The sequence below is a fragment of the Mesoplodon bidens genome, assembly GCF_964165515.1.
Source record: "Mesoplodon bidens genome assembly, chromosome: 4".
NCBI classification, from domain to species: domain Eukaryota; kingdom Metazoa; phylum Chordata; class Mammalia; order Artiodactyla; family Ziphiidae; genus Mesoplodon; species Mesoplodon bidens.
In genome coordinates this window covers 112,934,432-112,947,089 of record NC_138160.1, presented here as the reverse complement: position 1 = coordinate 112,947,089, position 12,658 = coordinate 112,934,432, and the positions used below count along the sequence as shown (strand labels likewise).

The 12,658-nt window shown below is 39.2% G+C and overlaps 1 protein-coding gene across 1 annotated transcript in view; it reads right to left on the bottom strand.

Annotated features, from left to right (window-relative positions):
* HSPA4 (heat shock protein family A (Hsp70) member 4) overlaps nucleotides 1-12,658 on the bottom strand; it is a 44,385-nt gene that overhangs the window by 14,450 nt on the left and 17,277 nt on the right. The window contains exons 5-8 of the mRNA XM_081230593.1: nucleotides 9,029-9,128; nucleotides 8,227-8,360; nucleotides 5,052-5,296; nucleotides 1,027-1,103 (exon numbers count right to left, since the gene is read on the bottom strand). Of these exons, the coding sequence (XP_081086719.1) occupies nucleotides 1,027-1,103; nucleotides 5,052-5,296; nucleotides 8,227-8,360; nucleotides 9,029-9,128 (556 nt within the window). The remainder of the gene's footprint in view (nucleotides 1-1,026; nucleotides 1,104-5,051; nucleotides 5,297-8,226; nucleotides 8,361-9,028; nucleotides 9,129-12,658) is intronic.

Sequence of the window (12,658 nt, the reverse complement as noted above, 5' to 3'; positions counted from 1 at the left end):
CCAGATTATAACACAGGTACAATCTCCTCGTATCAGGAGAGAAGGTACACACCAAGGCTCTGCTGTCACTCATAAAACACCTCTTAATACCACTTGGTTGGGACTTCCCTGGTGGTGCAGTGGTTAAGAATCCACCTGCCAATGTAGGGGACACGGGTTCAATCCCTGGTCCGGGAAGATCCCACATGCCGCAACTAAGCCCGTGCACCACAACTACTAAAGCCTGCGCACCTAGAGCCCGTACTCTGCAACAAGAGAAGCCACCACAATGAGAAGCCCACTCACTGCAACTAAAGAGTAGCCCCCACTCACCACAACTAGAAAAAGCCCACACGCAGCAACAAAGACCCAACGCAGCCAAAAATAAAAATTAAAAAAAAACAAAACCCACCTGGTTTCCTGGTCACATTTTGTGCAACAAACACTGACAATTTGTTGAGAAGGGCTATTTAAAGAAATGGGCTGACCCAGTATGGAAAGAACATGCCCATCTGTGATAATCAATCTGATTTAAGAGCTGAGCCTGTGTCAAGATTAGAGTACATCTCAACACCATGAAATAGCAACCAACACAAGAGTGAACTCTAAGAAAAGGTTTGTCAAAGGTTTGCGGAGCATTAGTAATGCATTCCTAAATCAAACTTCCACCTTTTAGCCCAAGATAAAATTAAAGCATCCTGTTAAGTATGTGATTATCATATCCTCCCTTTACTTATTTTTCAACAAAAGATTCACTGACAAGAAAACCCTACAAGACTACCACAGCAACACTGCTAAAGACAATTTTTACCACCATGAAATACCTGAGACTTTAAATCCATCTTTGAATCTGAATTACATTTCCTGGGAAAACTATCAGATTTCCCTAGACACTACTGGAGGTACTCCAGGGGGACGATATTGATAAAAAAAAGTTTCATATTGCACTGAAGTAGTTCATACAATGAAAATTTGTAAAACTGGAAAAAAAGAAAGTAATTAACATTTTCCAAAGAGCCCAAGATGAACAGTCACAATAATACTTACTGGCCTGTTCCAAAATACTACGGAGTGGTGGCTCCACTCTAGCTAAGAGATCATCACACATCTCCAGAAATTTGCCTCTATGGAAAAGAACAATAATAGGTTAAATCACATTCCACTTTTATGTAAAATAAATCTCTATGATCAAAAAGACAGATAACAAGTACTGGCAAGGATGGAGAGAAACTGGATCTCACATACATTCCTGGTGGGAATGTAAAATGGTGCAGTCACTTTGCAAGAGTTTGGCAATTGCTCAGCATGTTATACATAGTGCTCCCATATGACCCAGCAATTCCACTCTAGGTATCTATCCAAGACAATTGAAAACACATGACCACACAAAATCTGCACATGAATGTTCACATAAGCATTATTCATAGGCAAAATAGTGTGAAAAACCCTATTATCCATCAGGTGTATTCAGGAAAAAGGAACAAAAACAATAAAAGTGACATACATGCTGGAACATGGATGAACTTTGAAAACATTATGCTAGGTGAAATAAGCCGATCACAAAGAACACGTTATATATGACTGACCCCATTTATATGCAATGTTCAGAACTGCCAACTCCAAAGAGACAGAAAGTAGATTAACCACTGCCTAGGGCTTGGGGGAGGAAGAACAGATGGACAAAAACAGCTAATGGGTACAGATATTTTTTTCTCTTTAATTAATACACTTTATTTTTTAAGACTGGTTTTAGGTTTACAGAGAAATAAACAAAATGTACAGAGAATTCCCATACACCTCTTACCCCCACACCCAGTTCCCCTGTTAATACCTTGCATTAGTAAGATACATTTCTAACAACTGATGAGCCAATATTGATACATGATAGTATAAATTAGGGTTCTATATGATTTGACAAATGGTGTAAGTATTCACCATTACAGCATCATACTGAATAGTTTCACTCCCCTAAAAATCCTCTGTACTCTACCTATTCATCCCTCCCTTCCACTGAACCCTGGCTAACCACTGATCTTTTTACTGTCTCCATAGTTTTGCCTTTTCTAGAAGGTCATATAGTTGTCATATAGAATGTCACATAGTTCTAGAATGTCATATAGTTGGAATCATACAGCCTCTTCAGATTGACTTCTTTTGCTTAGAAATATACATTTAAGGTTCCTCCATGTCTCTTCACAGAATGATAGTTCATTTAGAGTTTCTTTATGAGGTGATGAAAATATTCTTAAATTGGGTTGTGGTAATGGCTGCACAATTCCATGAATATATTAAAACCCAGTGAATTATATACTTTAAATGCGTGACTTTAATGAATTACATCTCAAAAAAAAAAAGAAAAATAGTGGAGGTATAGAATGCACCCACCAGAATGGCAAAAATTCAAGATCACTAATACCAATATTTGGTGAGGATGTGTAGCAACCAAAACAGTTTAAAATGATGGTTTGGTGGTCCAGTGGTTGACTCCATGCTCCTAATGCACGGGGCCCGGGTTCAATCCCTGGTGGGGAAACTAGATCCCACATACCGCAACTAAGACCTGGCGAAGAATGCATGAATGAATGAATAAATGAATGAATGATTTTTTTTTTAACTCTTAGCTTTGTCTAAATAAATAAATAAATTGATGGGTAGACAGAGGATGGATAGATGAACAGATCAATAGGTATGTGGAAAAAACAAGTACAGTTAATATTATCAGTAGACCCTAAGTGGCAGGATAAGGAGGTTCACTATAAAATTCTTTCAGTTTTGCTGCATATTTGAAAATGTCCAAAATAAAAACATGAAAAGCAAAGGTACAGAGAGCATTCTAGAAAGATGGCAGCAGCAGCAGTAGAGGTTTTTCCTTTTTTAAAAGTTTTATTGAAATTTAATTCACATACCATAGAACTGACACATTTAAAGTGTACAATTCAATGGCTTTTAGTATATTCAGAATTGTGCAAACATCACCACTATCTATTTTAAAACATTTTCATCACCCTATAAAAGAGTATTTTCATCACCATTAACATTATTCTCCCAACTCCCCCACCAACCCTCCAGCCCTAGGCAACCACTCATTCTGGACATTTCATACAAACAGAATTAGACAAAATGTAGTCCATTTTAACTTATTTCTTTCATCTAGCATAAACTTTTCAAGGTTCATCCATGCTACAGTACGCATCTGTACAACATTTTTTTTAATTGCCAAATAATACTCCATTGTATGGATATATCACGTTTTGTTTATTTTGTCAGTTGATGGGCATTTGGGTTGTTTCCATTTTGGGGGTATTATAAGTAGTGCTGCTATGAACATTCATATATAAATTTTTGTGTAAATGTGCTTTCATTTCTCTTGGGTATGGAGTGGAACTGCTGAATCATATGGTAACTATATTTTACTCACTTTTATGTGAAATAAGTATTTGAGCTTTTTTTTAATGAATTTATTTATTTATTTTTTATTTTTGGCTGCATTGGGTCTTTGTTGTTGCACACAGGCTTTCTCTAGTTGCAGGGAGCGGGGGCTACCCTTTCATTGCGGTGCGTGGGCTTCTCACTGCAGTGGCTTCTCTTGATGTGGAGCACGGGCTCTAGGCGCACAGCCTTCAGTAGCTGTGGCATGAGGGCTCAGTTGTGGCTCACAGGCTCTAGGGCGCAGGCTCAGTAGTTGTGGTGCATGGGCTTAGTTGCGCCACGGCATGTGAGATCTTCCCGGACCAGGGCTCGAACCCCCGTCCCCTGCATTGGCCGGCGGATTCTTAACCACTGCATCACCAGGGAAGTCCGTTCTGAGCTTTTAGAAGAGGAGTGTGCACTGCCACTAGAGATGCACTGGATATGTTGAAAATAGCTTGGTGATTCCTCAAAAAGCTAAACATATGATTACCACATGACCCAGCAATTCCCCCCCTAGCTATATACCCAAAAGAACTGAAAACAAGATACTCAAATAACTTGTTCATGAATGTTCATAGAAACACTCGTCACAATAGCTAAAAGGTGGAAACCCAAATGTCCATCAACTGATGAATGGAAAAATAAAATGTGATATACCCACACAAATGTAGTATTATTTGCCATAAAAAGCAATGAGGTACTAATACATGAACCTAGGAAACATTAAGTTAAAGAAGCCAGACACAAAAGAAGCCAAACACATACTGTATGATTCCCCCTAACACATCATAGATACACAAAAAGTTACTGTTTAATAAAAATGAAAAACATCACTTTCAAGTAGAAGAGAAAGGTGACTACAAATCTGGTTACTAGGCACAGTAATCTAATTCTGGCAGATTAAAAGCAATTCTGACTCCATCTCAATTTTCTGAAGATGGCTCAGGCCACCCTTCTCCAAACAAGCCATCAGTCTTGCCTGAATTCTACCAGTAGAGTTCACATACTGAAGAACATCCAAGCAACCTAACCAGATAACAGAAGCAATCTGGGTATTTCTGAGGATAGCCCTGAAATGTCAGTTACCCAGAATTCTTGTAGTATTATACAAAAAGACCTGTTGTCCTCAAGTGATAATGAACTACTCAAAAACACCAATTTCTGAATCAATGACTAAAGCAAATTCAGTTTAATCCTGCATTAAAGCACTTTGCCCTGAATTTATGAAAACTGGTAACTCACGTGTAATACATGCACATGTAAAGGAACTGCCAATTTCCTGGAATATTCAAATAACCAGAACAAACCTAATAGTCTACATTATTAGACTAACCAAACCCAGCCTTCACATCAAAGGCACTATCTGGACTTCCCTGGTGGTCCAGTGGTTAAGACTCTGCGCTTCCAATGCAGGGGGTGCGGGTTCGAACCCAGGTCAGGGAACTAAGATCCCATGTGCCATGTGGCACAGCCAAACATAAAAATAAATAAATTTTTTAAAAATAAAATAAAGGCAAGATCCTGAATGGCCTCTAATTTTTACCTACAGAACTGAAGTTATCATATAACATCCATATAATTTCAACAATTAGCTAATTAAGGCTAATATAAGTAGAGAAACATCACAGTTCAGTTTACCATCAAAATATTAACATGATTACCTATTCATAGTTCCAGATACATCAACATCATTCATAAAACATTCGATGCTCAAAGGAAGGTCTGAAGCATTTGCACTCATCAATTTCTTGAGTTTCTCACACTCCTGAGACAGTCGTAATAATGGACGGATTTTGGACTTTATGTCTAGCTTGTATTTCTTCCCAAATTCCTCACAGAAGTGATTTACTAGCACCTCATCAAATTTTCTGCCTCCCAGTGTTGTGTCAAATGCAGTGGCCAGAACCTTTGAAAAAAGATGATAATTAATTCAAAAACTAACCAATTTAAAATTTTATCATGATATATATTTAAGTGGTAAGCTGTAATAAAAAGGCAAGAAGGGACATTAAGGTTGAAACAAGGCAATGCGCATGTGTCATTTAATCATGGTTACAACCACTATGGAAAGAGACATTGTAATCCCCAATTTACAGATGATACAAAGACCTAGATAGATCACATAATATGCAGGTCACAAAGATATTAAGTGGTAGAAGTAGAATTCAAAACCCAACCTCAATTCCAAAACCTATGCCTTCTCCACTACACCAATCTGACTCCAAGCAACAATTATAATTCAAGGCCCAATACACTAACATGTCATGTACAGTTCTAGTCTTATTGCTACCACAAAACCGTGAATAATACCAAAGGTTTATTTAGTTCTATGCAATTTACTACCAGAAAATACGCTAAAGCCCGAACTCACTGCTATCTGTTTCTAATCAACATAGAAGACTAATTAGGTTAGGTTATCCTTTTCCAAATCTCTGGCAGATTAGAAGCAAACTAGATCTAATCAGATCCAATAATAGAAGACAGGCTAAATAAGTGATGACCCACACCCTTAAAACAATCTCTTCAAAGAATGTTAAATGTCCTCAGGAAGTTTTTCTTAATAAGTGAACTCATAGGAGAGGAAAACAAAACAAAACAAAAGACAGACACAGTTCTGTGTAATTCCAATTTTGTTTTTATAAAAGACTAGAATGAAATACATCAAACTGTAGTAAGATCATGAATGTCCTTTCTTTATACATAAATGTTCCAAAATTTGACTTTATAGTAAGTATTTTGATAATTAAGTTTTAATTAAAATTGGAAAACTGAAAATTAACAGCTGATAATGAAGCAGAAACTAATACACATCACTTTGACTCAAAGACAAGGCTAAATTATGGCCAGTATCTTCTGTCTAAAAAGGTGAGAGGGCTTCCCTGGTGGCGCAGTGGTTAAGAATCCACCTGCCAATGCCGGGGAGCAACAATGCCAATGTTGCTCCCACACACTGCAGAGCAACTAAGCCCACATGCCGCCCAACTACTGAAGCCCAAGCACCTAGAGCCCTGGCTCCGTAACAAGAGAAGCCACCACAATGAGAAGCCCGTGCACTGCAACGACGAGTAGCCCCCGCTCACCGCAACCAGAGAAAAGCCCGTGCACAGCAACGAAGACCCAATACAGCCAAAAATAAATAAATAAAATTAAAAGTAAATAATTAAATTAAAGTTAAAAAGTGAGAGTACAAAATGGAATTTAGAAATAATCCTATTATGGATAAAAGTAAAGCTTAAACAGTGAGAATAACACTTGGTCCATCATTCACATCTGTAAAAATCGTGAACCTCTTATTTCCCAACCATCCCAAAGATTTGTTTGTATTAAACAAACAAAACAAAAACATAAACCATAGAAACAAATCAGAATATAAAGCAGAGGCAAGTCGAGTTTTCAAAGAAACAGGATTGTAACAAAGAGAAACTCAAAATGCCCTCCAAACCTAACAAGTACTTATTTTGGGATAGGTAGTCCACTCGACCAACCCCTAAACTGGAGGCAGAAAACCAGTTTAGACCTGGCACTAAGAACCTTGATACAGAACCCAAATAGTTAAATACTCAAAATATCCTTGGTTCTTAAGCAAATTCTAGATAAAATCACCAAGCTAGAGAACTGATTTTATATCCCACTGAGGAACTAGCATATACCATCAAATTCGACTGTGACTCACAGACATAGAAAACAAACTTATGGCTACCAAAGGGAAAGTGGGGGGATAAATTAGGAGGATGGGATTAACACTACTATAAATAAAATAGATAACCAACAAGGACCTACTGCATAGCACAGGGAACTATACTCAATATCTTGTAAAAACCTATAAGGGAAAAAGAATCTGAAAAAGTATATATATGTATAACTGAATCACTGTGCTACATACCTGAAACTAACACACTGTAAATCAACTATACTTCAATTAAAAAAAAATAAATTAAAAAAAAAAAAAGCCTCACTGGGGCTTCCCTGGTGGCGCAGTGGTTGAGTCCGCCTGCTGATGCAGGGGACACGGGTTCATGCCCTGGTCTGGGAAGATCCCACATGCTGCCGAGCGGCTGGGCCCGTGAGCCATGGCCGCTGAGCCTGCACGCCCGGAGCCTGTGCTCCACAACGGGAGAGGCCACAGCAGTGAGAGGCCTGCGTACCGCTAAAAAAAAAAAAAAAAAACCCTCACTGAACACCTAAAATCTATACCTTTCACTCTATATAAATTTGACCTTAATAAGAGACTAATACAGGAAATGTGTATACATATTTAAAAAATTTTTTGCAACTGTGACCATGATCACCCTCTGGTCCCTCTCTGCCATTAACACTGCTACACTTCTCTGTGTACAAAACTGCTTTCTCCAGAGCTCTAACATCTCCAGACATCTAGAATATAACTCCTAGTCTGGTTTCTTTCAGCCACCCAAGTTCTACTCACTCCATGCTGTTCCCAGACCACTCAAAATCTTAAGAGAATACATATATCACCTCCTCAATCCTCAGTGTAAGATATATGAAGGGACTACATGTTAAAGATTCCTCCTAGTAAGCTTGCAAGGCAAGCATTATTTTCCCCACATTATAGATAAGAAAAATAGGCTCAGGACTCTTAAGAGTTTCTTCCTCAAGGTCTATGCTCTTTGCTTCATACCATGTCAACTCTTGATAAATTATTTTGGGCTTACAACTTCCACCCAACCCCTACCTACCTAATTTCTAGTTCAGATGGCTCATACCAAGTTTCCACTAGTGAAACAAAATTTTTTAACCAATTATTTTAAGTTGTCTCTCATAAATTCCTAATTACCATACACTTGTAATACAGTCTTCTGGAAAAAATATACTTACTTTAAGTTTTCCTCTATTAAACGCACATACAGAAACTTGATAAGAAGAATGCCCCATGTCTACAAAAACTACATTTCTTGGTTTCTCTTCTAAGGCAGGAAGATCTTGTTTATAGATTCCATATGCAAGAGCAACTACACAATAAGAAAAAAATTCAACATAATGTTACCATTTAAGTACTAAACTTAAAATTCATTTAAGTAGGAAATGAATACAGATCCATGTAATGTATACAGATCCATGAAAGACTCAAAATCTTTATGAGCTCTGCATGATTTATTCATGAAGAACACTAACTTCAAAGAGTTAAATGCCGACATTCACTTAAGCTTCCTTACATTTCCAATTTCCAATTCCAACAACTTTGGCAATTTTCCCCAAAACCACTTCCTCCACTTCTCCAAACATTTCTTCCCATGTTTCTGCTATCCTTGTGCCATCTCAACATTCCCATATATTCTACCCGCTGAGATGTTGCTTTATACCCCACCCCTGTAACTCCACCAATCCACAAGTTGGACAAAAACCCAATATTTAAACCAAAGCAATGCTCCAAACACACAATAAATGTGTTCCTTTCCAAACAAGCATGCAATTAAATACCAAAGTAAGTGCTATGAGGATACAGAAAAAGCACTTCTCAGGTGAACTCTTCATAGAATGTGACAGAGTATCCAAAAATACTATGACACACAGGTGGTAAGTGCTCCAAGCAAAACAGGGAACAAGAAACCCTAGGGTTTTAAGATTTCACAACCTTCAAGATGGAGCAAGTCAAAAATTTCAGTTAATAGTCTCTTACCTGCAGTAGTTTCATTCATTAATCGAAGGCAATTGAGACCAGCAATCTGTGTTGCATCCATCACTGACCGTCTTTCTGCATCAGTATAGAAACAAGGAACCTATAAAAAAAATTTGAAAGTTTACTGTATTATGGAGATCCCTCATTTAAAATATACCTGTCAAACAACAGTAAAATCTAGAAACGCCCTCAAATACTTACAGCAATTTATTCTGTATATGATCAAGGAAGTATTTCAAACCAGTAGGAGAAAGTTGGACTATTCAGTAGTCTTGAGACAAATGGACAGCCATACAGAAAAAATAATAAAGTTGTATCCTTACTACATACCTAATACCAACATATATTTCAAATCAAAAATTTAATGTTTTTTAAAAATCATGAGTACCATAATAAAAGGGAATCTTTATCATCAAAGAAAAGATGGGATTTTCTAAATATAACACAAAACCCAAAAGAACCGGCAGGTCAAGGTGGGAGCCCGCCGGTGGCCAGTGCTGGGTCCCAAGCCAGGGCCTGGAGATCAGTGGCACACCTGGGCCAAAGGCTGCAGCAGGCAGGGCTGCTCGCTGCCTCTCGCTCGCCTGGCAGCAACAACAGCAGACATCAGTGAGGCCTGTGGGGACTGGAGGCACAGCCCGGTGGGTGGGACATACGGCTGTCCCTGGCTCGCTCAACCTGCGTGATGCTTTTCTCGCCAACAGTGGCTGGCCTTCACTACCTTCAAGATCTTCGTGCACCTGGCTGGCCCTGTTGGTGTTCTCTGTGCTACTGACCCTGCGTGTGGACAGCCTGGCTCCCAGCCTCTTCTGGTGAAACGTGTCTGTGCCCTTCTTCGCCGCTAACAGGCTCAGCACCTACTTCCCCACTATCATCTCCGTGCATCTCTTCCAGGACAGAGAGAAGCAGCTGGCCATGCTCAGCCTTTTCTGGGCCCTTAGAGTTCTTAGCCTCAAGTTCATTTTCAAGATGTTGTTATGCCAGAAGCTGGTGGAGCAGACTCGGGAGCTCTCCTTTGACCTGATCAAGTCTCTGGTCTTCATTCTCCTGAAGTTGCTCTTGATCTGCACCTGCTGGGTCAACCAGCCTTGCTGAGGATAAGATACTGATAGAATGCCCAAGCTGAAGTCCCTCTTCAACCACACCACTGAAGAAGTCTGGGTCTGAAAGCCAGTTGTGCCCTGCTGAGTACCCACTTTTCTCTGTACTGATCACGTCTGAAATAGTTGCCTCAGCAGGGCTACAAAGAGCAGCCTCGATCCTTAAAATGTATTCCCTCTTGGACTTCCCTGGTGGTCCAGTGGTTAAGACTCCGCATTTCCACTGCAGGGGGCACAGATTCGATCCCTGGTCGGGGAAGTCCCACACGCCACATGGTATGGCAAAAAAAAAAGTATTCCCCCTTATTTCATGCTTTGAATAACTAATCCTAAAATGAGATCCTGATAAAGAGTCCCAGGCCCGACAGTCCTGAACTCCTCTGACAGTTGTAAACTACATATAAGTAAAACGTTCTGATGAGCTCTGAATATTTTCATGGATCCTGGGAAAGTACCCATTGTGCAAAGGCTGCCAAGCTGGACTTGGGGTTTCCCCTGGGTAGCAGCACCGACCTGGGAGCGCACTGCTCCAGCCCCTAAGACAAGACTTCCTTAGATGCTTGAGCTCTAAAAAGTGTAAACCAGCTTGTGAATCCTCCCCTGTGCCACTGGGGAAAATGGTCCTTTCTTCATTCCAGCCCAGGAAGACAAGAGTATGTTGAATAAGCATAATTGGGACCCTATCTGGAGACCTGAAAAGAACTTGCTTTCAAGGCGCAGCTTGGGTTCCTATCCCAGCAGATGGCAGTGCCACGACTTTTCTACCACCCTGTGGCCAGCACTGTTAGCACACCTGAGACAGATTTAGGCATCCCTAAGGGATCAGAGGGAGGGCAGGTGCTCTGATGCTCATAGGCATTGAGACCTACAAATACTAAGTTTACAAATGGCCTCAGCCCACCGAACTAAGGTTTTTGGTTTGATGTCAGGTGCCAAATGAGAACATCTGCTGAGATAAAAATAAGAGACTGTTTTGCTGGGGAAGAAAAGAAAAGAAAAGAAAAAGGCGGGGGTGGGGGTTGATACATTTGACTCATTAAAAAATTCTAATAACCAAATGGGGAAAAATATTTGCAACTCACATCATAAAACAGCAAACAGTTAATCTAATATTCAAAGAACTACAAATCAAAATAAAGACCATACACTCAAAATAAAATCAGGAAAGGATGGGAACATTTCACAAAAAGTGAAATACAAAATGGTTCATAAATTTTAAAATGTTCTAGTTTACCTAAAGAGTAAAATATCAGCATTAAAATCACACACACTTTGCTACCATTATTTATCAGAATTATTTAATACACCAATAAGCTGTGCTGGTGGGGCTGTGGTCAAACAAGCCCTCTCATGCATTGCTGATATAAGTGTAAATCAGCACAAATTCTCTAAAGGGCAATTAAACAACAGCTGTTAAGGTTTAAAATACACATATCCTTTGTCCCAGCAATTGCACTTCTGGAAATTTAGCCTATAACCTACAAACTTATCACATAAGAGCAAAATGATACTTGTTCAAGTTTACTCATTGTAGTATTCTTGCAATTAAAAAAAAAAAATCTGGAAGCAACCTGGATGTCCAACAAAAAGAGACTAGTTAAACAGATTATGGTCCACATAAACTGCGACACTCTGCTCCACTAAAAGGAATGAAGCACCTCTTTACTGCTATGGAACATATATAAGGTAAATTGTCCAAAATATACTAAAAGAAAAATGAAAGTAAAAAAGGACCTATACATATTTGCCTGGGTACATAAAAACCTCTGGAAAGATCTGTAACGAAGTGGTAAAACTGGTAACCTCTAGGAAGGAAAATCTACTTACTAGGTAACAGATGTGCTAAAGCTTCCCATATACCCTTTTACACATTTGACTTGATTTGAACACGAGGGCTACTATTACCTTCCCCCAAAAATAAAGCTTATATTTTAACAAATAATCAATTTATAAATAAAGCAAAACCCACCCAAGCCTTATTTACATAGCAATCAGATATACCATAGTACCAAAATCTAGAGCAGTGACTGTGCAGAGAAGACTGTGCAGAAAATAGTTCACACAGAGGCCAGAGACCACTATCCTTAGGCCCGATGGCAAGGTTGCCCCTTTTCTGCATCTAGGAATTTGAATAAGTAGTTCCCTAAATCAACAGAAAATTTTCGCTAAATTATAAGAGTGGCTCACTGTGCCTAAACTGTTTGTACAATGTAGTTTATGCTTTACACTTAATTTGCTTCTGGAAGTCTGGAATTTTGGTACATGCAAGGCAGAACATGCCTATGTGAATGACCTCCAATAGACATCCTGGACTCCAAGGCTCAGGCAGAACTTCGCTGGTGTATGACATTTCATATGTGCTGTCACAACTTGCTGCTGGAGGAACTAAGCACTTCTGGTCTGACTCCAATGGAAGGTGACTCTTGGAAGCTTGTACCTGGTTTCCTCCAGACATTGTCCATGTACTTTTCCCCTTTACTGATTTTGCTTTGCATCCTTTCACTATAATAAATCTTAGCTGTGAATATGG